Source organism: Geotrypetes seraphini, chromosome 1 (genome assembly GCF_902459505.1).
Source record: "Geotrypetes seraphini chromosome 1, aGeoSer1.1, whole genome shotgun sequence".
Classification (NCBI taxonomy): Eukaryota; Metazoa; Chordata; class Amphibia; order Gymnophiona; family Dermophiidae; genus Geotrypetes; species Geotrypetes seraphini.
In genome coordinates, this window is record NC_047084.1 from 265126984 (window position 1) to 265154843 (window position 27860).

The 27860-nt window shown below is 42.0% G+C and overlaps 1 protein-coding gene and 1 long non-coding RNA gene across 5 annotated transcripts in view; one reads left to right on the forward strand and one right to left on the reverse strand.

Annotated features, from left to right (window-relative positions):
- RNF4 (ring finger protein 4) overlaps positions 1–17171 on the reverse strand; it is a 67706-nt gene extending 50535 nt beyond the window's left edge. The window contains exons 1-3 of one of the 4 annotated variants that reach the window (XM_033950707.1): positions 16595–17171; positions 8829–9026; positions 22–139 (exon numbers count right to left, since the gene is read on the reverse strand). In XM_033950707.1, coding sequence (XP_033806598.1) covers positions 22–139; positions 8829–9026; positions 16595–16744 — 466 coding nt within the window. In that variant the 5' untranslated portion in view covers positions 16745–17171. The other 3 variants (XM_033950698.1, XM_033950724.1, XM_033950715.1) reach the window with 3 other exon arrangements.
- LOC117363285 overlaps positions 16807–27860 on the forward strand; it is a 74773-nt gene continuing 63719 nt past the window's right edge. Inside the window, exon 1 of the long non-coding RNA XR_004540016.1 lies at positions 16807–16838. This is a non-coding gene — a long non-coding RNA (uncharacterized LOC117363285). The remainder of the gene's footprint in view (positions 16839–27860) is intronic.

The following is a 27860-nucleotide window of genomic DNA, read 5'->3' on the forward strand; positions in this document are numbered from 1 at the left end:
TCTTTCTCCTAATACACTTACCACTTTCTGTAAGTTCTATAGTTTCTCCTTCTGTTGCCATCCCTGAAGATGAGCCTACTAACCTATTCTGTTTGTGGGTTTGTCTAGTACTTCGACCTCCACGGCGTTTTCGTTGCACCTGTCAGGAGAAGAGACATTACTTATGAAGGTCGATACTATTCCCAGATATTTATATCTGAAAAAATTCATTATTTCACTTCTAGTCAACGACACTAGCCCCCTCTTCTATTAACTGTGCTAGCAGTTTTAAGTGCAGAGAGCCACGCTGAATGGCCCATGTTGCTCCCGACGCTTATAGGAACTCTATGAGGAGGTTTTTAGAGACAGTGAGGTGAACGCCTTACCACCGCTATTCCACTATTGTGGAGGTGGGAGGGCCCTTGTCTGAGGCTTTTTCCTCCATTGATAACATTTAACCTGCACTCTGTCTTCATTACACCATCAGATAGTTTACATCTAACCCTTGTAGAAGTATTATTTTATCACATTATGATGTAGAAAAATGGACCAGATAACTCCATTCTGGATCTTTAGAAGCTGCTTGGTAAGATAAGAATTTATTGATGAATCTCTTATGCGAGAAACCTTTGGATAAACTAAAAATACGTAATAACATAATACATTTCCAAGATCAAAAAAATCAAGAAATAGAAGATAGAAATAATGAAAGAAGATAAAAAATTAAAAATAAAACAAATTTAAGAGAGAGAAAAAGTCTCTGAAGCAGCCTGATAGCAAACAGTCATATTTTAGTGCAGGTCTTAATACAACCCCCAGAACAGCACACTTTACAGCTTGAGAGCATCAAAATTAACATTTCTAAAACATATCCACTAAAACTGTTATATGAAATAAATAAATAAATCCAAATCAACACAAATCAGTACAAATTAAGGCAGATTGCGGTCCCCATTCCATTATTCATTTCGGGAGAGCCATTTGAAAAAAATGTGCTTTTAGATGTCTGAAAATTTTGAAATGATTCTTTCTTCCTTAATTCTACTGGTAAATTGTTCCACAATATTGAAACCAAGTAGTAAAATGCACCATTTCTGGTTGAGGCAAGATGAGCCTTTGAGATATGGGGAACAGCTACTCTATTGTCATTTAAAGATCTCAACAAGCGACTAGGTGTGTAAAATAACCCTAGATTAGAGAGATATAATGGTTGTAACTCAAATAATGCCCTATGTGCCAGCATCAGGATTTTAAATTTAATTATAAATTCCATTGGTAACCAATGGAATTTCAAATATAATGGAGTTACATGATCATGTGTGTGTGACCTAACAGCCAAATTGCCATATTTTGTACCGTTTGTAAATGTTTCAGTTGCCCAACTGTTATTCCCGCATACACCAAGTTGTCATAATCCAATTTAGATAAAACAAAAGCATGGATTAAAGTATGTAATTATTTCTCATCCAGGAAATCTCGAATAGCTCTAACTTGTCTTAATGCCCCAAATCCTTTCACAACTGTAGATGAAACCTGCTTCTCAAAATTCAAATGACAGTCTCTATATGCTGACGGTGTAGTGAAAGATCTAATTGTGGCGTTACCTTGTCCCTGGAAATACAACAAGCTACTGTTTTTGACATATTCAATACTAGTCCATGTTCCCACAACCATTCTTCTATCCTATCCAAAACAATCCAAGAGAGAGCTCAGATCCAATGTTGAAGGGTATAAATCATATACCAACAAAATATCATCTGCATAGATATATGTACTGACTCTTAATTCCTGAATTCGTTTTGCAAGAGGACTCAAAAATATATCAAACAGAATAGATGAAAGGGCTGAGCCTTGTGGTACCCCACAGTCCAATAATCTATCACTAGATGTTGACCCATTTTAGGTCACACGAGGCATGGAAGTGGATCGATTGCTTTTGTTCAACCACCCCTAGCTCCTGACCAAATTGAGATAGATCCAAAATATTTTGAAGTTTCATTTGAGACAATAGACAAAACCCCTGTAAAATTTGGTTGGATTTCAAGGAGGGGGAGGGGAGTCGAGCATGGGTGGTTTTCATATTGGTCTACTTGACATGGAATGACCCAAATGGAAAAAGGATCTGAATGAAGAACATAAGAGACACAAGCACTGGCAAGTTAGATGCAAAGAATCGATAAAGAAAGCTAAGAAAGAATATGAAGAGAAACTTGCCAAAGAGGCAAAAACTCATAACAATTTCTTTAGGTACATCAGAAGCAGAAAACCAGTGAGGGAATCCATAGGACCGTTGGATGATCAAGGAGCAAAAGAGGCACTCAGGGAGGATAAGGCCATAGCAGGGAGACTGAATGAATTCTTTGCTTCAGTCTTTATGAAAGATATAAGAGATCTACCTGAACCGGAAATAGTTTTCAAGGGTGATGATGCGGAGAAACTGAAAGAAATTTTGGTGAATCTGGAAGATGTACTAAGCCAGACTGACAAGTTAAAAAGTGATAAATCACCTGGACCAGATGGTAATATGTCCCAGGGTACTAAAAGAACTCAAACATGAAATTGCTGACCTACTGTTAGTGATCTGTAATCTGTTGCTAAAATTGTTTGTAGTACCTGAAGATTGGAGGATGGCCAATGTTATGCCAATTTTAAAAAAGGGTCCCAGGGGAGATCTGGGAAATTACATACCAGTAAGCCTGACTTCAGTACTGGGCAAAATGGTGGAAACAATTATAGAAAGTAAAACTGTGAAACACATAGACAAATATGATTCAATAGGACAGAGTCAGAATGGGTGTAGCCGAGGGAGATCTTCCCTCACCAATCTGCATGACTTCTTTGAAGGTGTGAATAAACATGTGGATAAAGGTGAGCTGGTTGATGTAGTGTATCTAGATTTTCAGAAAGCATTTGACAAAGTTCCTCACGAGAGGCCCCTGAGATAAAGAGTCATGAGATAGGTGGCAAAGCTCAATTGTGGATTAGGAATTGGTTATCGGATAGAAAACAGATGGTAGGGCTAAATGGTCATTTTTCTCAATGGAGGAGAGTAAACACTGGAGTGCCGCAGGGATCTGTACTGGGACTGGTGCTGTTTAACTTATTTATAAATGATCTGCAAATTTAATCACCTCACTCGTTCCAATTTCCAGATGACACTAAACTGTTCAAAGTTGTTAAAACTGGGGTTGTGGAATTGGTAGATAAATCCTTTGACTCAGATTCCTCAGTTTCTGGTACTCACGACTCCGACTCCAGTACCCAAAATTGTCTCTGACTCCTCCACTCCGATTCCACAGCCCTGGTTAAAAATACATGCAGATTGTGAAAAATTGCAGACACACCTTAGAAAATTGGAAGGCTGGGTGTCCAAGTGGCAGATGAAATTTAATGTGGACAAACACAAAGTGATACACATTGGGAAGAATAACCCAAATCACAGTTACCAGATACTAGGGTCTACCTTGGGGGTTAGCGCCCCAAATAAAGATCTGGGTTTCATTGTAGACAATATGATGAAACTATCCGCCCAATGTGTGCCGGCGGCCAAAAAAGCAAACAAGATGCTAGGAATTATTAAAAAAAGGGAAGGTTAACAAGACTAAGAATGTTATAATACCTCTGTATTGCTCCATGGTGTGATCTCACCTGGAGTATTGTGTTCAATTCTGGTCTCATCATCTCAAGAAAGGTTTAAAGAAGAGCAACCAAAATGATAAAGGGGATGGAACTCCTCTTGTATGAGGAAAGACTAAAAAGGTTAGGGCTCTTCAGCTTGGAAAAGAAACGGCTGAGGGGAGATATGATTGAAATCTGCAAAATCCTGAGTGGAGTAGAACGGGTACAAGTAGATTGATTTTTCACTCCATCAAAAATTACAAAGACTAGGGGACACTCAATGAAGATACAGGGAAACACTTTTAAAACCAATAGGAGGAAATATTTTTTTTCACTCAGAGAATAGTTAAGCTATGGAATGCATTGCCAGAGGTTGTGGCAAGAGTGGATAGCATATCTGGTTTTAAGAAAAGTTGGAACAATTTCCTGAAGGAAATGTCCATAGTCTGTTATTGAGATAGACATGGGGGAAGCCACTGCTTGTCCTGGATTGGTAGCATGGGATGTTGCTACTCCTTGGGTTTTTGCCAGGTACTAGTGACTTGGATTGGCCACCGTGAGCATGGGCTACATGGACCATTGGTCTGACCCAGTAAGGCTATTCTTATATTCTAAACGTAAACACCACTTCCTCCAGACATGGGACCCTTATATTCAGTCCTTACCTCCTAGAGCTCTTAGTGGTATCTTTAATTCATTTTGAGGTAGCTCATAGGGAGTTGTCTTGGGCAGCAGGCATGGGTTGTCAGCTGCAGATTTTGTATTGTTTTTTAAGTAGACATTACATGGCTTGTTCTTTACACCTCTGAGGTGGCTATCGGAGCCCAGGTCCCTCAAAGGGATTATTGTTTTAGTCCACTGGATAGCAGGGGATAACTTTATTTTTTTCTCTTTTCAAATACCATGTGAAATCAGTGGTCCGCAATTCATGGTGGACCCTCAGTTTTTCTGTAGTTTAGATGCAATATAGCATTTTACATAGAACCGAACTATTTAGTGCTAGTTAGCACATATTCTTGAGTGCCTCCTGTGACTGCACACGACTATGCATTTTACTTTCCACGCATTTGTTGTTATGCTTCCTGCGATCCCAGTGTTTTGGCTTGTGTGTAATTGTTCTGCTGTATACTTAATATTCCATTTGTATGTACTTCTTTGGTGGGGAAGGAGGGAGGGTTGGATGGTTAAGCAGGGGGAGATATGGATTATAAAATTCTTTTGAATGTTCCATGTTCTTCTATATATTGTTATGCACCTGTTCTGTTCAAGTTTATTTTAATTTGATGAGTCACTTAATTAAATTTTTACTAAGCGAATTACAGTATTGAAAAAAAAAAATAACATTTATTTTAACATAACGTATAAAATTTTAAAACAATAGTTAAGACCAACAGACTTACAGACCAACCGAGACACTAGGGGCTTCTTTTATCAAGCCGCGCTAGCGGGGTTAACGTGTGCGACTTTTCATCACGCGTTAAACCCTGCGCTGGCTAAAAACTACCGCCTGCTCAAGAAGAGGTGGTAGCGGCTAGCGGTTTAGCGCGCGCTATTACGAGCATTAAACCGCTAGCACGGCTTGATAAAAAGAGCCCTAGGTAAAAAAAAGGGCAGAACTACAATTCAATATTTTTAGAATGCAGGAAAGAACCATAAATGGAAAAACATTAGGGGGGAGAGGTGAAAACCTGGAAGAATGTAATGTAAAATTTTTGAACAAGATTTAAAGATTAAAAGCATCTTTAAAAAGAAAACTTTTTAAGTTACTTTTAAAATGACTCGAATTATTTTCCTCTCTCAATTGCTGAGGTAAAGTGTTCCAAAGTTGTGGAGCTATCACCAAGAACATATCTTGTTGTCGAGTTCCAATAATTTTCAAGGAGGAAACTACTAAGAGCTTTCGGTTAGTAGACCGAAGGGAACGCGACGTACTATAAGGAATAAATGATTTATTGATAAATTGAGGTTTGTTAGTGACAAGAGTTTTGAATACTAGTAATAAAATTTTAAAAATGATGCGGTAATTAATAGAAAGCCAGTGAGATTTGATTAGTAAAGGAGTAACGTGATCATATTCAACGTTATGAATAAGTTTAACGGCAGTGTTCTGGATTATTTGTAATCGCTTCTTTTCCTTTTGCGTAATATTTATTAATAATGAATTACAATAATCAAGTTTGGCAATAATTAAAGAATTAATTAATTTATTTAATGATTTTGGCTCTAGAAACTTAGATTTTATGATGTTACTTATATGCTCATGGTAAGAAAATTTGTCATCGATGGTGACACCAAGTATTTTTAAGGATGATACAAGCTCCAGGTGAGTGTTATCAAGGGTGAAAGGGCACTCAAGCTTATTCCCTTTTTCCATGGAAACAGTAGAGCTTTTGTTTTTTGTATGTTTACAGCTAACATGTGGGAACTAAGCCATTGTTTAACCTTCTCTAGCTTTGTGTTGATCTCAAGTATTTATTGCCTCTTTATTTTCTGGGTTTAGTGGGTGAGAGAGTTGAATATCATTAGCGTAAGTAAAGGCCTATAGATTGACATAAAATCAATACAGGAGACAGAAAAATGTTGAACAATAGTGGAGATAGGATGGATCCTTGTGGAATAACATAATTAAGGGTATAAGGTTTAGAGACAGGATCATTAAAGGTAACTACAGAAGAACGGTTAGAAAGAAAAGAGCTGAACCAATCAAGTATTTGATCACAGATACCTATGGCCTTTAGTCTATCAAGAAGTAGTACATGATCAATAGTGTCAAATGCTGCTGACAAATCTAAAGAAAAGAGAATTACAGAGTTATGATGATCTAGATATTGAAAGTTAAAGTAAAATAAGAAGAAATATTTTTTTCAAAGGATAGTTAAGCTCTGGAACTTGTTGCCAGAAGATGTGGTAATGCAGTTAGCATAGCTGGGTTTAAAAAAGGTTTGGATATGTTCCTGGAGGAAAAGTCCATAGTTTGCTATTGAGACAGACATGGGGGAAACCACTGCTTGAAAGAACGTATTAATCAGATGATGCCAAAAACAGTTCAGAGGACACCATACACAGTTGGGCAGCAGAGTTGTGTGAGTGAGAGCTGCAAACAAGATAAGTCAATTTGGCCTGTGTTCTTGATATATTTACAGTATAAATGGATTTGAAATACTAAACTGAACTGTGATATAAAAGTGATCTGAAGTTAACTTCAGATTAAGAATTTAAAGTAAATGACAAACAAGGAGGTTTTTTTTGAAGCCCGTGAGGTTGTTACACTTTCTAGTCCTAAAGCAAGACTTGTTCTGACTTTGGATGGCCATTGTGGTTTATGATTTAATAGTGTGAAATAAAATTATAAAAGAAGTGGGAGGGTATACTGGATTTGAATTAAAGAAATCTTTCCCATCTGCATATATATAGTAGTGGAAACCACTGCTTGCCCTGAGATCAGTACCATGGAATGTTGCTACTATTTGTGACCTAGATTGGTCACTGTAGAAACAGGATTCTGGGCTAGACGGACCAGTGGTCTGACTAGTATGGCTATTCTTATGCTGGATACTATTCAATGTTGTACTGAAAACTACACCGAAATGAGTAAAAAAAATAAAAAATTAGCATGGGGGGGGGGATCAGTAGATATCTAACTTAAAAATGGGCTAAATCAGATCAGGAGTTCCAGAGAAATAAGCCCCTCTTAAAATGTCCCAATTCATTTACATGGAAAAAGGGAATGTCCAGCTTTTGTGGCATAAAAACTTACATAGAGTGAAATATAGAAGTTAGGGAATTCTACCTTTCAATTCTTTGCCTCTTTCTCTACTCTCCCAAAACTGTCCCCACAGTCCAAAAACTACTAATCTTTAACTACCCCCCCACTACCCCAAAACACCCCCTGCAACTGCCACAACAGCCTCACAACTACCTACCCTGCCCATAAACACCACCCACAAACTGCTCCCAACCAAAAACCTACCCCACCACCTCTAAAAAAGATGCTCCCTGCAACTCTCACCATCCTCCAAAATGTCTTCTATTGCTAAAAACTACCCCTTGCAACAGTCCACTCTCTCAAAACCTAATTCCTGCTATTTTCTTCCTCCCACAACTGAATTGCCATCAGCCAACAAAATTGCTCCTCCTCCTTCAATCATCTTTTATCATCCTACACACTTCCTCACCACCTCCAGTACACACAAAGGACACACAACAAAGATAAATACACACACAGAAACACACATACAGAGAGGTTGGCATGAATTCCACAAACCATTTTTGAGTGCTCTTTCTACTCAGAAATATAATTTTTAAAAGCTAAGTGCACAATGTTTTTAAATAGACTGCCAAATTGGTGATTTTGTTAATTTAAAATACCGTATTTTCACTCATATACCACGCACCCGTGTAAAACGCGCACACGGGTATAGCGCGCTGGAAACTGTAATTTATGTAAAGAAGTTTTTATATACCGTGCACACCCGTATACCGCGCATGCCGCCCCGACTCTCCTTTCGCCCGCCCCGACTCTCCTTTCGTCCGCCCCGACTCTCCTCTCCCCCTTGAAGTCCTGTCCCCACCCTGAAAGCCTGATGCCCCCCCGTCTGATTCACCACCCCGAAAGACCGCTCGCACTCGCACCCCCACCCTGAAGGACCACTCGCACCCCCACAGCCTCCCCACCCCCCCATCATGGAGAAGCTGCCTACCGTTGTCCTGCTGCTTCCTCTGCCGACGGTCCCACCCCTTCTCTGAGCCCTGCGTCTGCGCTGCTTCCTCTTCTGGCAGTCCCGCCCATTCTCTGATGTCAGAGAAAGGGCGGGACCGCCGGAAGAGGAAGCAGCGCAGACGCAGGGCTCAGAGAAGGGGCGGGACCGCTGGCAGAGGAAGCAGCAGGACAACGGTAGGCAGCATCTCCATGATGGGGGGGTGGGGAGGCTGTGGGGGTGCGAGCGATCCTCCGGGGTGAATCGGAAGTCGGGGGGGGGGGACTATATTAAAAAAAAAATGTGTACGTGCTCACGAATATAAAGCGCATGGTTATACTCGGTTTGTAAAATCGTGTATAACGCGCGCGTTATATGCGTGAAAATACGGTAGTCTATGAAGCATGCTCTTAAGATAAAAGGGTAATACTACAAGGCATCTTTGCTCAAAATGTCAGCAGCATTTGCAGTGAAAGTACAAGAGATAGAAGAATAGCTGCACATTAAATCACCTGCAAAAATAATAAAACTTACTGTGCTCATGCTGTTCCCGATTATAAAGTTATAGAAAAAAAAACCTACGGTACAGATAATGTACCATAAAAAAGAGAGCAAATTAACCAAGAAAGCTATTTTCAACTTCTTATGTGCCTTTGTTGCGCATTTCTTTAGGCAGTACACAGTTAAAATTCCAGATCTAGAAAGATTTTGTAATATGCAGCTCTTCAAAACCTACAATAAAAACAAACAAAAAAAAAACATGATTAGTTATGTAGTAGGTCTTAAGTACCTTAGCAGAAAGTTAAAAAAACAAAAAAAAGAAAGACTTCTTGAAAAATGTTAAGTATTCAATATTTTTTTATTATTTCAAATGAAGAAACTGACAACAATATATAATACAGAATATTAGCTACAGGTCTCCAAAAACACAATTATCATATTTGCCAGCGTTTAGGGCGTACTTTTTCCCCTAAAAATACGCTTAAAATATGGGGTGCGTCTCATGTGCCGGTAATCAAATTTATGAATTAAAATTTCAGTCAGTCTAAAACTTCTGGTTTATATTTAATATACCATCATGTTGTTTCTGCTCTCTCTCAGATGCCGCAAGGTCTCACAAGTGCACACTGTACACGCGCGTCATGTTGTTTCTGCTCTCTCTTAGACGCTGACTGTTCTATAGTACAGTACTTTGAACTTGGTAGATTTGTCCAGAACATTATCGGTGTTCTGTGATATTTTATGTTGCGATTTCTTGGTAAAACATAGCTCAAAAACAAGTAGATTCTGCTACGATATTGCATTCAAGCTATGAGTGACTGCGTATGCTGAAGAACACGGAAACAGGGTTTCAAAGATGAAGATTAAAAGGTACCTAACTACAGTGTTCCCTAGTTACATTTTTTGTAGACATAAATAACTATAAAATTAGTACAGTAAATCATTATGGCAATTCATGAAAAAAAATGTAGAACATTTTTTTTCTTAAAAATGTGTATAAAAAAGGGGGGGGGGTATCTTATACACTGGTGCATCTTATATGTCAGCAAATACAGTAGGAATGGAAACCCAGTCCCTTTACTGTTTTTTCACAATATTAATTGAAGTTTCTCTGAAAGTGGAGGTTTGATAAACCTCCTCCTCTCTATATTCTAATCCTAAGAAACCCCCCTCACCTAATGCCTGCTATCCCTCCCAGTCTCAAACCAAAACTTGAACTCTTTCCCATCTAAGACATCTCATACAGCAGTATTTTTTCAACCAGTGTACCACAGCTACCACCAGGTGTCCTACCCAGCAGTTGGGTCAGCTTAATTTTACTGGAGTGAAGTTATTGTTGGCGGCAGTAAGCTTTTCTTTCACTCCCTCTCACAGTGGGCTAGAAGCTTGATCTTAAACACATATTTAGCTTGGGATGTTGGCTCCGCATGGACACTCTATGGTAGAGATTTTATACCTTTTTCATGTCACGGCATACTTACATAGCCCTAACATTTTCAAGCCACATCCCTACACACAGTACAGCATTTTACCTTCCCCACCTATATCAGCAGAGACAGTCGAACGAAAGATTAGGTTCTTACCTTTGCTAATCTTTTTTCTTGTAAATCCACATTTTATTCCAGGATCAGTGAGTTATTTCCGTCTACCTGCTAGGACTTTGTAGGAAGCCTCAAACTTCAGATACTTAAACTCCTCCCCCTCTTACCTTATCACTGTTCTGTAAGCATCAGTTTTCCTTCCTACAAGCCAAGCTGTAGGAGCCTGCTTAGTCAGGGAAGAGGCTAAGCGTGATGCTACTGCCTCTCCTGGTCACGCCATGCAAAGTAAGGACATTCCAGAGACACTAAATTTGCATAATCCTGGCATGAATTTGGTGTAGAAGAGCCCAAGGACTCCAACCCAACATGTTTTGAGGCAAAAATTGCAGTTGCGGAAGTGCAGGTAACTTTAGAAAAAGAGATTAATAAAATCCAATATGGCCACAGCTAAGAAATTTGCGCCAAAAATCACGATTTAAACATAAATATCAAAGTCTAAAAATGGCGATTTTAGGAATTTTTTTAGGTGGGAGAACACAGGGGGCCATGCAGAAACCCTCAAATTTACAAATGTCAGACTCCCCACCCCCAAGTCACCTCACAGGCTGTAACAGCCTTACTCACTGTAACCTATGCTGGAAATGTGCTGCAGCCTGCCTCAGCTCTCTTATAGTAACTAGAAGTAGAAGAATCACTGCTTCAGGCTGGGAATGCCTCATTGACACTGATCTTTGCGCTGCCAGTCAGACACTATGCTTGACTGCACCCTCACACCAGTGGATATGCTAACAGATGGGTAGAGGCAAGAAATACAGCCAGCACCCTGCAAGACTCCACTGAGCCTTCTAAGGATGCCTAAGAGCCTGCACTGAAACACCTGCTAAACAGTAAGTGAGGATAATGCAGTTATGGTCCCAAGATCCAAAAACTAATGCAGGCTGGACAGGTACCACCAGGGATCAACTGCCAGCTGCTGACAGCAGTCTGCAACTTCTCTACGTAGGCAGAGCTAAAGAGAATGCTCCGAGCACAAAAAACATTGAAGAAAATAAGAAAAAGGGGAGATCAGAACAGAAATGCTCCTTCAGGATTTCCTTCCTATCCCTCTCTCCTTTTCTTCCCCATGGTCTAGCATCTCTTGTGTCTCGTCTCCCTTCTTCCCAATTGGGTGCATTTATATTCCCCCTCCCTCCCTCTCTGTCATCCTCTAGTCAGCAGCACAATGTTCACAATTCGTTGCTCTTGCCAGCATCGGGCCTTCCTCTCTGCCGGGTCCCACCTACTTCCTGTTTTCGCAAAGGCAGGACTCGGCAGAGAGGAAGGCCTGACACCGGCAAAAGAAGCAAATTGTGAAGGTGGCTGCCGGGAAGAAGTTCTTGATGCCAGCCTTAGGAGTCATCATCGCAGCATCCCCTTATGGGCTGCACCTTGAGTGCCCCCCCCCCTCCCCCTTGGTATGCTACTGTTTCATGCACATCTTGGATTTACAAAAGTTTGGGAACAAGATCTGGAAATAACTGATCAAACTGTAGATTGGTACTTGTGACTTGAACTGGCCCCCGTGAAGACGGGATACTGGGCTAGATGGACCATTGGTCTGACCAGGGAGGCTGTTCTTACATTCTTAACATTTTGGGGATAAAGTCAACAGACCTACACAATCAATTAGCCTATCTCAATCTCTATATTTTCTAGATCACAGCGCAAAATGGACTCCGGTTAAAAAGTGGAGAGTGACCATTGCCAATACCAAATTTTGCTGGCAATGTAATCAAAATGATGGCACCTTAGCTCATATGATCTTCAAATGCAGCACTTGATGAAGTTATACCACTCTCTCCTAATTCTCAAATTAAATGAATTTGGAGTACAGGGTGTAGTACTGCAATGGTTTTCACAATTCCTAAAAATTAGAACTTGGAAAGTCTGGAAAGATAATAATAATAATAATGACGACAAGAGATCCCAAAAATGGAAGGCCAACTGCAGAGTCCCAGAAGGATCACCAATATGTCCTGCACTATTTAACATCTATTTAAAGAGCACTGTGGAATAACCTTCTCTTGACCTTATGCAGATGATATCTTCATTCTCTGTATTGCCAAAGAATCCTTCAATAGCACCTGAACATACCAGAAAAATACCATCAACAACCTAAATTCCTCAAACTGAACAAATCTAAGACAAGAATATTATGGTTCAGACTACAATTCGCTACTGAGCAGAGCTAGAACTGTCTACAGGTGAGATTCTAAAGATAGGAGAATACATCCAAAGTCCTGGGAGTCACACTAGACTTGAATTTAATCTTCAACACACACATTACCACTCCAGTAAAAAAAATTCTTCAAGATGAGACAACCGAGGACAATAAGACCAGTACGGATTAAAACCAGCTTCAGGACAGCTTCTGTCCTAATACCATACCTGGACTATTGCAACTCACTATATTGTGGAATTACAGCAAAGGAATGCAAGAGGCTTCAACTACTACAAAACACAGCTGCAAGACTACCGTAATTCTCAAAATGAACCGATACGAGAGGGCAAGTTCACTATTAGAGCAGCTACACTGGCTGCCAATGAAAAGAAGAAACCAGTTCAACATCACTTTATGGACCATGCAGGCTATCTATGGAGAGAGCTCAGAGGGACTAACTTCTGACATCAAAGTCCCACATTCCTTCTTCAACTCACGCACTACGCAATGCTACAAACTATCCTTCCCATCTCTTCAACAAGTACAGCAAAAGAAGATATTTTAAACTACTTTCGAATACCAGGGATCTCTCATTTGGAACAAACTACCAATACACCTAAGACAACCCAACAACTACCGTATTTGCCGGCGTATAAGACGACCCCCCAAATTTTACAGTTAAAATATAGAGTTTGTTATATACTCGCCGTATAAGACTACCCCTTCTTCCGCACACCTTCTGCACAACCTTCTGCCTGCCTGTCCCCCCCTTGAAGGTCTGCACCCCCCGAAGGCCTGCACCCCCCCGAAGGCCTGTCCCCCCCTTGTAGGCCTGTCCCCCCCTTATAGGCCTGTCTCCCCCTTGAAGGCCTGCCTGCCTGCCTCTCCCCCCTTGAAGGCCTGTCCCCCCTTGAAGGCCTGCCTGCCTGCCTGTCACCCCCTCCCCCTTGAAAGCCTGCCTGCCTGCCCGCCCGCCCCACCCTGAAGGCCTGATGCCCCGACCCACCCCGAAGGACCGCTCGCCCCCCTGGCCTCCCCGCACCACCTATGAAGCAGCCGCAGCAGGATCGCGAAGTCAGCGATCCCTGCGCTGCTTCCTGCGCCACGGTCCCGCCCCTCCTCTGACGTCAGAGAAGGGGCGGGATTGCGGCGCAGGAAGCAGCGCAGGGATCGCTGACGCTGACTTCGCGATCCTGCTGCGGGCTGCTTCACAGGTGGTGCAGGAAGGTCAGTGGGGCGAGCGGTCCTTCTGGGGTGGCGGGGGACTGAACGGCAAGGCCAGGAACACCCCCTTAGGGCTGGCACCCGGGGCGCCCCCCCCCTTGGTACGCCACTGCATGTAAACAGTACCCGGCGTATAAGACGACCCCTGACTTTGGGGAGGATTTTAAGGTACTGAAAAGTCGTCTTATACGCCGGCAAATACGGTACCTTGAATTCCAGAAGAAACTAAAGACATACCTCTTTTCACTACAACAGTGAATCTCAAACTGTGTGCTGTGATGAGATTCCGGGTGTGCTGCTAGGGATTGAAGAACACATGACATATACCGAGTGTCACTTCTGGCATCAGCGCCTCTCCTTCCCCACACGAACCTCATCTTGTTTGCCCTGAGCTCGGGGCCATGTATGGAAGGCCTCAGAGCCTGCGTGGACATTGACGTGATGATGTGTGCAATATCGCGTCTATGTCTGTGCATGATTGGAGGCCCTCCAGACATGGCCCCAAGCTCAGGGAAAATGAGATGAGATTTGGCTGGGGCTGGAGGCAGAGTGGGGCGGGGTTGTGGGTATGCCACAGAAAAACATTTTCTTTATTAATGTGCCAGAGCAAAAAAAAAAAAGTTTGCGGGACACTGCACTATAGTCACTTTCTTCCCCTTCTCCTTAAACCAGGGGTGCACAACTCTGGCCCTCAAGGGCCGAATCCAGTCAGGTTTTCAGGATTTCCCCTGTGAATTTGCATGAGATCTATTTGCCTGCATTGCTTCCATTGTATGCATATTCATTTGGGAAATCCTGAAAACCTGGCCTGGCGAGGGCTGAATTTAAGTACCCCTGCCCTAAACCAATGCTCCTGCTAACAATGTAACTTAAGAACTTGATCTAAATCTTATTGTAAACTGTATAGATTCCATGCAGAAAATTGCATTATTTAAGACACCGTATTGTATTTCTGGCAAAAGATATGGTCAACTAGCCCAAAAATTCTGAAAATCAACAATTCAATTTGCTATCCATCATCATCTTAAGTTCAGTACATCCTTCTTTACAATTAGAAGATTAATTGCGCTTACAATCCAAATGATTCTTGGTTGTTGAAAGACTGCCACAACTCCGAATGATATCTTTTGGTGGTGTACAATTTGCCTCATCTATAAATACGAACTTAAGGCTACAGAACCTTCGTCGGGTCGAATGGTGTAAGTGGACAGGGAGTGGTAGCCTTGAGAAAGCCCTTTGAATTATACGGGCGAAACATGTTGGTTGATAAGCGTCTTTTGCACAGCTAAGTACTTTTAGTACATATTTATTTAAGATTAACATTACAGTAAATTATAACTATTCCAAGTATTTAAACCAACAATTAAGCTGGATCCGGTGACGAGTGGGAGCATAAAGCCCAGCACTATGAGAGTAGTTTGAGTGCCTGGTGGCCCGCTGAGGACCAGTAAGACAAGCTGTAATGTTAGATGAATGAAGTAAGGCATGAATGTGAGATAAATTTTTGCATTTGATTATATGAGATATTGGATGTTCTTCATTTAAACAAGTTTAAGCAGTGCCAACGGTTACACTACCTAATATCTTAGCCATATCAATTTTACTGTTCTCTACTAAAGCAGAGTTAGCAGATGAAAAATGACTTTATGATAATCTACTAGATTTTTCAACTAATATGCCAAATTTATCACATTTTATTACTGGCATGTTGTGCACAACTGCACTTGCTATGTCAGGATTCACCCTTTTTATATTAAAATCATTCTAAGTGGTTCTTAAACCTGTCCTTGGTGACCCCCCCAGCCAGTGGGGGTTTTAAGATATCCTTAATGAATATGCATAACCTAAAGCCTAAGCTTGGGGTTTTTCCAGTTAGTTAAATAGCTGCCTATTGGATAGCTCAAATTCTTAAAACTAGCTATTAAATATTTAATACAAACAAGTATTATCTGAATCAATTCAATTTTAATCTTATCTCCCACAGTTCATTTCATTACTTTTACAACTTACCAATACTTCATTTATTAATAAATATCAGAATACTTGTAATTTAGTCAGTGAACCCAATCCCCTTCACTCACACTCACTTCCCAACTTTCACATAGGTACTACAGTCATTGTGATTGCTTTTATCCAAAACTGGATCTTGGTTAGTTCATGAGTTCATTAGTCCATGATCATCTAGTCAGAGAGACAAACAGGCATATAATAGAGTGATAGATATGCAAATCTGCTTCATTCACATTCATTAAGGATATTCATTTATTTACCACTTATATCCTAAGTGGTTTTACATTCAAGTACTTTATCATCTTGAAAACCGGGGTTCCCCAGGACAGGTTTAAGAACCACTTTAATCTCCAAAACTTAGGCTGGTTTTCTACACCTTGAGCTGGTCTCAACCTGTGAGATTTTCACCTACACCAGTTTTCTTTTACGGATATGATATGTCGTTTTTTAAAAGGACAAATTGACAAATCTGCATCAAAGGAGTATCATTACAAGGGATCTCTCAAAACAGCGGAGGCCTGTGGAAGCCGCATTCTGCACCATCGCTCCAGCTTCAGGCCCAGACTGCAACTATCACCACAGAAAGGATGAACCACTGCAGGTTTTACTCTTACCTTCCACTTCCTGGAGAAATCCAAAGGCGAAAGCGAGTCTGACCCAGGAAGAAACCAAACCGGCCACTCACCCCGTGTTCAACACACACTGGATAGTACCTCCCAGTCACAAAAGAAAGCAACCAAAGTAACACAAATACCCAGAAATTATACTCAGAGGGTGCATCCCACTTCCAAAGCATCGAACCCCCCAGTCCCAGCAATACCTACCTCCCACAAGCTCCTCCAACCTCCAGGCGCCAGCTCCCCGAGCGGCCTCGCCACAGGACCCACCCACCGTGCGCTACCATTGGAGTGTTTTCTACGGCGAGTTGGAGGTGGCCTGACAGAGACGGACAGAGGCATCCGTTGCTCTCTCATTGGACCACGCTACTGCCAGTCACATTCAAAAAGGGGGGAAGGGGGGGGTATTTTGCTACATGGGAGCTGGGGGATGAGCAGCTTGGGTGTCGTGGTAGGCGCTTAATGATTTTTTTTTTTCTTTTATTTTGTTGATGAGAACAAAAAGAGAGTCTTTTCTGCCAGGGTGTGCCCTTCAGTGTAGTGCTTTTGACGACAGCATGGATGAACGGGTAGAAAGCTTTGTTCCTCCTTCTCTGGTCTCTGAAGCTGTCAAGGTGGATCTAGTTGCTTCCTCTTTTCCACATTGTGCTCCTGGATACTCTTTTAATCTTTCTGTTGAGAAGCCCGGCTGACGATACTGTCCTTTCAGAGGACAGGTAGTATTTTGTTTGCTTACGTTCACTGCTTTCCCTGACCCCTAATGTGTGACTGCATCACAAACTACTCTTTTTACCTAATTCCAGTCCCTCATAATTTTCTGATTAGGACATTATGCGTTGGTTTGCTGATGTAATTGTACGTGTGAGCCAATCGGGACTGGTATAGACAAGGTCAGTTCAGATTGCTGCTAGGTTGCAGGATAGTGTTTCAGAAAACAACGGACTAGTTAGTAGAATCTGCTCAGTTGGAACGGTCTCTTAAGGTGTTCGAGCCGGGAGCCGCTTCTCATTTTCTTTTTCACTATTCTGTTCTTTATTTCTAAGTTTGTGATTGAAAGTGGAAAGGAGGTAGGGGGAAATCAGAATGCTTGAAGGACAAGGCATTTCTTCATAGAAGGGAAAGCATTTGGAAATGCCCACCTCTTTGATACCTTCAGTAAAAAGTTTGATGACACTAACACATCCTGCTAAGCAGTGTTGCAGCTCTGCCTAGGGAGATATTTGGTTGCTATCTTTCAGCTCATCTGAATCCAAAGTGTCCCCCAGACTGTGGCATAGGCAGTTGGGGGTGCTGGCACCTCTCTGCCACGCCACACTCGCACTATCCCTCTCCCCCACCCTGTACCTCTAGATCTTTGCTAGCCTGAGCAACTTCTCCTGCTTGTTGCTTGCACCAGCCTGGTTCCCCTCTGAATCACTTCTGGGTCACGGGGCCAGGAAGTGATGTCTGAGGGAAATCCAATGCTGGCGCGAGGAGCATGCTGGAGAAGCCACTCGCGCTGGTGAAGATTTAGAAGTACGGGGAAGGGAGAGCGTGAGTGTACATTTTGACATTTAATAGACGGTCCCTGCTTGGAAGAGCTTACAATCTACCTTGGACAGACCGATATGACATAAAGAGATGGGGATGCAGAACTCAAGGTGAGAGAAGTTAGGAGTTGAAAGCTGTCTTGAAGAAGTAGGCTATTATTAACTTGGACTTGAACACTGCCACCTTAAGGATTCGGGCAGTTTGTTCCAGACATATGGTGCTGCAAGACAAGGGATGGAGTCTGGAGTTGGCACTGGAGAAGAAGGGCACAGATAGGAGTGACCTACTGGCTGAGCGGAGCTTGGGGGGGGGGAACATAGGGGGAAATAAATGACGAGAGATAATGAGGGGCTGCTGAGTGAATACATTTGTAGATCAATAAGAGGAGTTTGAATTGTATTTGGAAATGGATGGGAGTCAATAAAGTGACTTTAAGAGAGGGGTAATGTGAGTATAGAGGCTCTCACAAAATATGAGTGGTGCAGCTGAATTTTGAACTTAGCTCTAAGCACTACACCCTCCCCTCCCACATTCCTTTAGTCCACAGCACCTCTTGTGGGGAAAGCATTCACCGCACTTAATGAGGGAAAAAGTGTTTTCTTAAATTGCTTTTAAGTTTACCTCATAGCTTCATTTCATATTCTATAGTCCTACAACTTTCCCTATCACTTTGGAAAAGCTTTGTTTGTACTTAGTTACAGACTGATACCTTTCACTTATTTATCATATCTGTCTCATTCTTCCTCTCCAGTGTATACATGTTCAGATTTTCAAGTCTTATAGTGAGATACGAGTTCCAAAACTGAAGATGAAACCTCACCAATGACTTATATATGGACATTATTACCTCTTTCTGCCGGTTATTCCCCTCTCTGCAAAACATCCTTCTATGTGGAAAACTGACACCTAGTAGTAGTATCACAAGAGTACCACTTGTGATAAGTACGACCATATTTTTAACACAGAGTGGTGAGAGGAGAAGGGTACCACTCCTGCACTGGCCCACTGTACCGCTAGGTATCATTTCTGGGTAAACTCCCAGAGGTGGTGGGAGGTTTGGGGAGTCTGAGAGGAGGGTTGAGCTGGAGGCAGTTGGAGGTTGGGATTGGAAGGACTGGAATGAGGGGGTATTGGAAAGAGGATCGGAGGAGGGGACTGGGGAGGGGGACTGAAAGAGAGAGAGACCTGTAATATTAATGATAGACTGCCTTCTCTGGATGAAACCCAATAGCTTGTATAGACAAGTGTCAACACTGAATAAGCAGCCAAAGATATTACTGTCTTTTATCTGTTCCCTTAGGTATATATGCACTGGCACTGAATATGCAGGGTTTTTTTTGGGTTTTTTTGGAGGATTACTTTTTATGCACGTACTATATTGTATGATTCCTCAGTGTTAAATTTTCCTACTGTTTAAAGGGCTTCATTTTAAAATAACATTTTCTAGTTGTTAAGTCAACTGCACTTAAGAATTGCTTGCCTATAATACAGTTCTTGTGCAACAGGACTGGTAGTCTTGACCAGCAGGTAAAACCCTCAGCCGCAAGGGTTGTAGAGAGCCCGCTGTTTTGTTTTCATGCTCCACTTCCTCTCACTCTGGGATGAGCTCAACCCTTTGAGTTTTACTCTCTACAAGCGAGAAGTAGGGATGGACTCCTCGGATGGAGATAGTTAGGTATCTGCCGCAAATCTGGCATGAATCTGATTTGAAGGGGGTCATTGTTCCACATATGTGCAGTGCATGGGGGGGCATTTCGGACTTTGCTTCCCTTTATGCCTCTGGTGGCTTAGATGCTCAATTGGAGCATTTTCTGCAGGCCAGAAATTCTGGAGAAAGTGGAATTGGCATCCCTGGCAAAGCATAACTGTGTGCCAGTGGACAAACGCCAGAAGCCAGTGTGGGAGACCTTGCCAGGACCCTTTGGGCAACCTGGGCAGTGGTTTGCTCTCAAATTCATACACATGATATATGAAGCGTTTTTAAGTTTTAGAAACCAACCTGACCCTGCGGGGGCCTCGGCAGAGGTAGTGCCAGGGTTTTCAGCAAAAAGGCGCAGGGTCCACCCCCAGGAGCCATGCAGATGTCATGTGGACCCAAGCTCTGGTAGACTCAAGAGGATGAAGGTTCAGAGTACATGCCTTTAATTTCTCATTCATAGACTTCAAAAGTTTTGAGGCTTCCTACGGATCCCTGGCAGGAGGAGGGAAATAACCATTGGTCCCAGAATAAAGTGAGGATTTACAAGAAAGAAGATTAGCAAAGGTAAGAACCTAATCTTTTGTTCCTCTCACATCCAGAGATTACTAAGATGTTAGCAGATCACTGGGATGTTCCTGAGGGGCACTTAGCGGTAGCTAAGTTCGTGGCTAAGCTCTATCTGATTGATGCTGAGTTGCAGCAGCGATTTGCTATGTCTAAAGTGGATTTGCTAGTGGTTCAGGTTATAAAGGGTACACAGGACTGCAGAATAGAATTTGTCATCAAAAGACAATTTGAGGCTGCTGCGCTGGAACAATTTGAGGCTGCTGCGACGGCATCTTATATTGCCTGGGCATATCACTCTGCTAAGCTGGGCTCTAGATCCGGACAGCAACGCTATCCCCAGTTCCTCTTAGAGGGAGTTGATTATGATGCAGATGCTCTTTATGACCTTTTCAGGGTCCTGAGCAAGGTCTCTGCTTATGCCATCTCTGCCCGCAGAATGCTCTAGATTAGCCAGTGGGCGAGAGACTCGGTCTCCAAGGTGACCCTAAGCAAACTCGTCTTTCATGGTCAGTTGCTCTTTGGCAAGGGCCTGGACAATCTCATGGCTAGTGTGGTGAATCGTAAGACAAAATCCTTAGAAGTTAGCAGACTATGGAATGCAAGGGGGTCCCGTAGGGGAAATTTTCATGGCTAAACAGGTTGAAGAAGTGACGGTGAAAGCTGGAAGAATTCTTGGGTACACAGGGAGAGAAATGGCCAGTAGGAAAGAAGAGGTAATGATGCCCCATATAAGACTCTGGAAAAACCTCATTTAGAATATTGTGTATATTTTGGTGGATAAAACAATGAAGCCAGCGGCGCAATGTGCAGCAGCCTCAAAGAAAGCGAACAGAATGTTGGGCATAATAAAAAAGGGTATCACTACCAGAACGAAGGAGATTATTCTACCATTGTATCGAGCAATGGTTCGCCCACATCTGGAGTACTGTGTCTAGTACTGGTCACCGTACCTTAAGAAGGATATGGTGATACTCAGGGTCCAGAGAAGAGCGACACGGATGATAAAGGGCATGGAGAACCTTTCGTATGCTGAAAGGTTGGAGAAGCTGGGGCTCTTTATCCTGGAGAAGCGGAGACTTAGAGGGGATATGATAGAGACTTATAAGATCATGAAAGGCATAGAGAAGGTGGAGAAGAACAGATTCTTCAGGCTAGCCGGGCCCACAAAAACAAGAGGGCATTCAGAAAAATTGAAAGGAGACATATTCAAAACAAACGCTAGGAAATTCTTCTTCACTCAGAGGGTAGTGGACACCTGGAATACGCTCCCAGAGGAGGTGATAGGGCAGAGTATAATATTGGGCTTCAAAAAGGGATTGAATGACTTCCTGAAGGATAAGGGGATTGAAGGGTATAGGTACAGGTATTAAATGAATAGGGGATAAAAAACTTAGGTAAGGTCCAATGACAGGTCACGGACCTGGGGGGCCGCCGCGGGTACGGACTGCTGGACACGATGGACCCCTGGTCTGACCCAGCAGAGGCAATGCTTATGTGCTTATATATAATTCTGAAGACTGCACCTAAAAAAATATCTAAACATGATGGAGTTGGTCCAGAAGGCGGCGACTAAAATGGTTGGTAGCATTTCATTTCATTTTCATTTATTAAAAATTTATAGACTGCCTTATTCCAAAGTGGTGTACAAAAAATGTATACATAATATTAAAATGACTACCAATAAAAATAACAATGGAGAGTTGAGGTCATAAATCCCGTCATCATAAATGCACATGAGGTGAGTTTCTTTCAATTGAAAAGAAACTCTGGATAGAGGAGGGCATAGGATGAAGGTAAAAAGAGTCTTTTTCACAGAAAGGGTGGTGAATGTTTGAAATAACTACCCAGTGGAGGTGGTGGAGATGAATTTGAATTCAAGAAAGCTTGGGACAAGTATGTTGGATCTTCAAGGGAGAGGAAGGGATAGTAAATGTCATGGTTAGGTAGACTAGATAAGCCATATAGTCCTTATCTTCCTTCATTTTTCTGTATTTCTATCCAGTCTTCAGTCTCCCTCTTATATAAAGCTTTATAAAATAGTAACATAGTAGATGACGGCTGATAAAGACCCGAATGGTCCATCCAGTCTGCCCAACCTGATTCAATTTAAATTTTTTTTTTTTTTTCTTCTTAGCTATTTCTGGGCGAGAATCCAAAGCTTTACCCGGTACTGTGCTTGGGTTCCAACTGCTGAAATCTCTGTTAAGACTTACTCCAGCCCATCTACACCCTCCCAGCCATTGAAGCCCTCCCCTGCCCATCCTCCTCCAAACGGCCATACACAGACACAGACCGTACATGTCTGCCCAGTAACTGGCCTAGTTCAATCTTTAATATTATTTTCTGATTCTAAATCTTCTGTGTTCATCCCACGCTTCTTTGAACTCAGTCACAGTTTTACTCTCCACCACCTCTCTCGGGAGCGCATTCCAGGCATCCACCACCCTCTCCGTAAAGTAGAATTTCCTAACATTGCCCCTGAATCTACCACCCCTCAACCTCAAATTATGTCCTCTGGTTTTACCATTTTCCTTTCTCTGGAAAAGATTTTGTTCTACGTTAATACCCTTTAAGTATTTGAACATCTGAATCATATCTCCCCTGTCTCTCCTTTCCTCTAGGGTATACATATTCAGGGCTTCCAGTCTCTCCTCATACGTCTTCTGGTGCAAGCCTCCTATCATTTTCGTCACCCTCCTCTGGACCGCCTCAAGTCTTCTTACGTCTTTCGCCAGATACGGTCTCCAAAACTGAACACAATACTCCAAGTGGGGCCTTACCAATGACCTGTACAGGGGCATCAACACCTTCTTCCTTCTACTGACTACGCCTCTCTTTATACAGCCCAGAATCCTTCTGGCAGCAGCCACTGCCTTGTCACACTGTTTTTTCACCTTTAGATCTTCGGACACTATCACCCCAAGGTCCCTCTCCCCGTCCGTGCATATCAGCTTCTCTCCTCCCAGCATATACGGTTCCTTCCTATTATTAATCCCCAAATGCATTATTCTGCATTTCTTTGCATTGAATTTTAGTTGCCAGGCATTAGACCATTCCTCTAACTTTTGCAGATCCTTTTTCATATTTTCCACTCCCTCTTCGGTGTCTACTCTGTTACAAATCTTGGTATCATCTGCAAAAAGGCACACTTTTCCTTCTAACCCTTCAGCAATGTCACTTACATACATATTGAACAGGATTGGCCCCAGCACCGAACCCTGAGGGACTCCACTAGTCACCTTTCCTTCCTTCGAGCGACTTCCATTAACCACCACCCTCTGGCGTCTGTCCGACAGACAGTTTCTGATCCAGTTCACCACTTTGGGTCCTAACTTCAGCCCTTCAAGTTTGTTCAACAGCCTCCTATGAGGAACTGTATCAAAGGTTTTGCTGAAATCCAAGTAAATTACATCTAGCATATGTCCTCGATCCAGCTCTCTGGTCACCCAATCAAAAAATTCAATCAGGTTCGTTTGGCACGATTTACCTTTTGTAAAGCCATGTTGCCTCGGATCCTGTAACCCATTAGATTCAAGGAAATACACTATCCTTTCTTTCAGCAACACTTCCATTATTTTTCCAACAACTGAAGTGAGGCTCACCGGCCTGTAGTTTCCTGCTTCATCCCTGTGACCACTTTTATGAATAGGGACCACATCCGCTCTCCTCCAATCCCCAGGAATCACTCCCGTCTCCAGAGATTTGTTGAACAAGTCTTTAATAGGACTCGCCAGAACCTCTCTGAGCTCCCTTAGTATCCTGGGATGGATCCCGTCTGGTCCCATCGCTTTGTCCACCTTCAGTTTTTCAAGTTGCTCATAAACAACCCTCCTCCGTGAACGGCGTAGAATCTACTCCATTTTCTCGTGTAACTTTGCCAGACAATCTCGGTCCTTCTCCAGGATTTTCTTCTGTGAACACAGAACAGAAGTATTTGTTTAGCACATTTGCTTTCTCCTCATCACTCTCCACATATTTGTTCACAGCATCTTTTAGCCTAGCAATTCCATTTTTTATCTTCCTCCTTTCACTAATATATCTGAAAATTTTTATCTCCCTTTTTTACATTTTTAGCCTTTTGTTCTTCCGCCTGTGCTTTCGCCAAACGTATCTCTCTCTTGGCTTCTTTCAGTTTCACCCTGTAGTCTCAACTCTTTCGCCTTTATTTTCTCAGCCACTAGGTTGGAGAACCATATCGGCTTCCTTTTTCTCTTGTTTTTATTGATTTTCTTCACATAAAGGTCCGTAGCCATTTTTATCGCTCCTTTCAGCTTAGACCACTGTCTTTCCACTTCTCTTATGTCCTCCCATCCTAACAGCTCTTTCTTCAGGTACTTTCCCATTGCATTAAAGTCCGTACGTTTGAAATCTAGGACTTTAAGTATCGTGCGGCCGCTCTCCACTTTAGCCGTTATATCAAACCAAACTGTTTGATGATCGCTACTACCCAGGTGAGCACCCACTCGAACATTAGAGATACTCTCTCCATTTGTGAGGACCAGATCCAATATCGCTTTTTCCCTTGTGGGTTCCGTCACCATTTGTCTGAGCAGAGCCTCTTGAAAGGCATCCACAATCTCCCTACTTCTTTCCGATTCCGCAGACGGAACATTCCAGTCCGAATTCGGCAGGTTGAAATCTCCCAACAGCAGAACCTCCTCTTTCCTTCCAAACTTTTGGATATCCACAATCAGATCCTTATCAATTTGCTTCGATTGAGTCAGAGGTCTGTAGACTACACCCATGTAGATAGTAGATAGAAGTTCCATCTTCTCTTTTCAGAGCAATCCATATCGCTTCTTCCTCTCCCCAGGTCCCTTGCATTTCGGTCACTTGGATATTGATCTTTACATAGAGAGCTACTCCTCCACCTTTATGACCATCTCTGTCCTTCCTAAAAAGATTATATCCCGGTATGTTTGCATCCCATCCATGTGATTCACTGAACCATGTCTCTGTGATAGCAACAATATCTAGATATGCCTCTAATATCAGGGCTTGCAGATCATGAACTTTGTTGCTTAGACTGCGAGCATTTATGGTCATCGCTTTCCAGCTCTTTTTCAGCGATAATCTCCTTTTTCGTATGGATTTTTGTGTCGTTTCACTTTCCGTTGCAATACTAAGAAATGAGTTGCTGATATTGCTTATGTTGCAGCCTTTACTACTATCACATCTTTTCTTTTGCCGGGGGTGGTCTCTATAATTGTCCTTCGTACATACACCACCCCCACCTTCTAGTTTAAATGCCTAGAAAAATATTGTCTAAATTTCTCTGCAAGGTTTCTTTTTCCTGCTGTAGTAATATGTAGAAATCGATGGAACACTGATAATGTATATAACGTGATTTAGATCAAGGGAAAAAAGACCTCAAAATACCCCTGAAATGTGAACAATGAAGTCACAAATATTTTGGGGTTGGGTGTCATCACTGGTCAAAAACCCTTGAAATATTTTTAATGTTTTTGCTTTTAATTGATATTTAATATTTTTAAGTGTTTTTTTAAAATATTTTTTCTATTAATGTGAATATAGTGTATAACATTTTTATATTCGCATTTTCTTTCTCTGAACAAATGAGCATACAAATGGCTAGCGACTGTTAGTCCAATACCAAACTAATCATCATGCTTATATTTGAATGATAATAAGCACTTATCTTTGATAACCCTAAGTGCTTATTATCATTCAAATATAAGCATGATGATTAGTTTGGTATTGGACTAACAGTCGCTAGCCATTTGTATGCTCATTTGTTCAGAGAAAGAAAATGCGAATATAAAAATGTTATACACTATATTCACATTAATAGAAAAAATATTTTAAAAAAACACTTAAAAATATTAAATATCAATTAAAAGCAAAAACATTAAAAATATTTCAAGGGTTTTTGACCAGTGATGACACCCAACCCCAAAATATTTGTGACTTCATTGTTCACATTTCAGGGGTATTTTGAGGTCTTTTTTCCCTTGATCTAAATCACGTTATATACATTATCAGTGTTCCATCGATTTCTGCTATATCATACAATTATTTGGACACTATTTTGTTTTCCATTCTTTCATTCAGTAGTAATATGTAGCCCATCAGTGCAATATAGCTTCTTGTCCTTCCATGTATTTCCCCATCCTCCTATGTACCTGAAGCCTTCTTGATGACACCAGGCTCTGAGCCATCTATTAAAGTCCTCTGTGTTTTTCACTCTTTGCTCTCCTTTTCCATATGCAGGCAGTATTTCAGAAAAAGCTAAAGTCTTTACAAAAGGTTTCACGCCCTCACCAAGCTCCCGAAAAGCTTTCTGTGCTGCAAGTGTGGAGTTGTTGGCCAGGTCATTTGTTCCCAGATGGATAACAACATCAGTGTTAAAATCCTTAGTTTCTTCCTTAACTATAGTCAGTATTTGCCTGGAACTCCTGGTAGCTGAGGATCCTGGAAGACATTTCACTATTTTGGTCTCCTCGCCCTGTGTTCCAAGGTTAATGCCTCTGATGATGGAATCCCCCAACAGTAATAGTTTTCTGTTTTTGGCTTTTTTATTTGTACTTAGGGTGCTCTTGTTCTCTTGAGTTTCCTTCATTGGTTCCAGTCCCACCTCCCTTCTGTTTTCCTGAGTATCGCAGTGCACTAGTGGAGCGAAGGAATTCTGTAGAGGTAATATTAGTGAAGGTGGATGTTTCTGTGTTACATGTCGCAGTCTTCCTGAGCCTACTGTGACCCATTTATTCCTGGGCTGTTTTATTCTTTGAGGTAGAGGTGGTAAGTTGGTATGATTTTGTGGAGTGATGGAAGCTGCTTTAATTGTATTCAATTCCTGTTTAAGTTTGCAGAGCTCCTCCTTAATACTGGCAAGTTGAAGACAGATGGGGCAAGCCTTAAGCCTCCAAATAGTATGTCTTGGAATTAAAGCACCACAGTGATTGCATAGAATAAAGGTCATCTTGATTGGTTGTGAAGTGACTTGATTGGTTGTGAAGTGACCAGAAATATAGGCTCTATACCACCTAAAACACAGTATTTTAAACAAAAATGCAGGTTCTATCAGTGCTACCCGAAAACACAGGATTTATAACAGGATTTTCCCTAGTCACCCTGAGCCACAGGCACCAGAAATATAGGCTCTATACCACCTAAAACACAGTATTTTAAACAAAAATGCAGGCCTCTCATTCCCTATATCTATCTCCCTCCCTTTTTTTTCTCTTCTCCAGGTACAGCGTGTCTCCTTACCCCTCCCTCTCACTATCTAGTATTTCCCCTTTTGCACTGTCTTCTGTTCAGCATTCCCCCCTTTCCCCTGTATACCATCTCACATTTCTCTCACTCTCCTGTCCTTTCACTCATATCCAGAATCTCCCATCTCTCTCCCTAGCCACTCCCATGTCCAACATATTCCCTCTCCCCATTCTGCCTGTGATCAGCATCTCCCCCTCTCCAGTATTCAGCATTTCTCCCTCATCAGTGTTCTGTCTAATTTTTGATGGGCCATGTGCATAAGTAAAACATTTTCCATCCCCAATATTCTTTGTTATTTAACCGGCCAGGAACTGCTCCTGGCCGGTTAAATAGCATTTAGTTGGCTAATCGCAAATTTTCAGTGGGAGATAGCTGGTTATTTCTGCTGAATATCTGTGGTTAGCAGCTAGCGGTGAATATTCAGTGCTGGCTGGCAACATT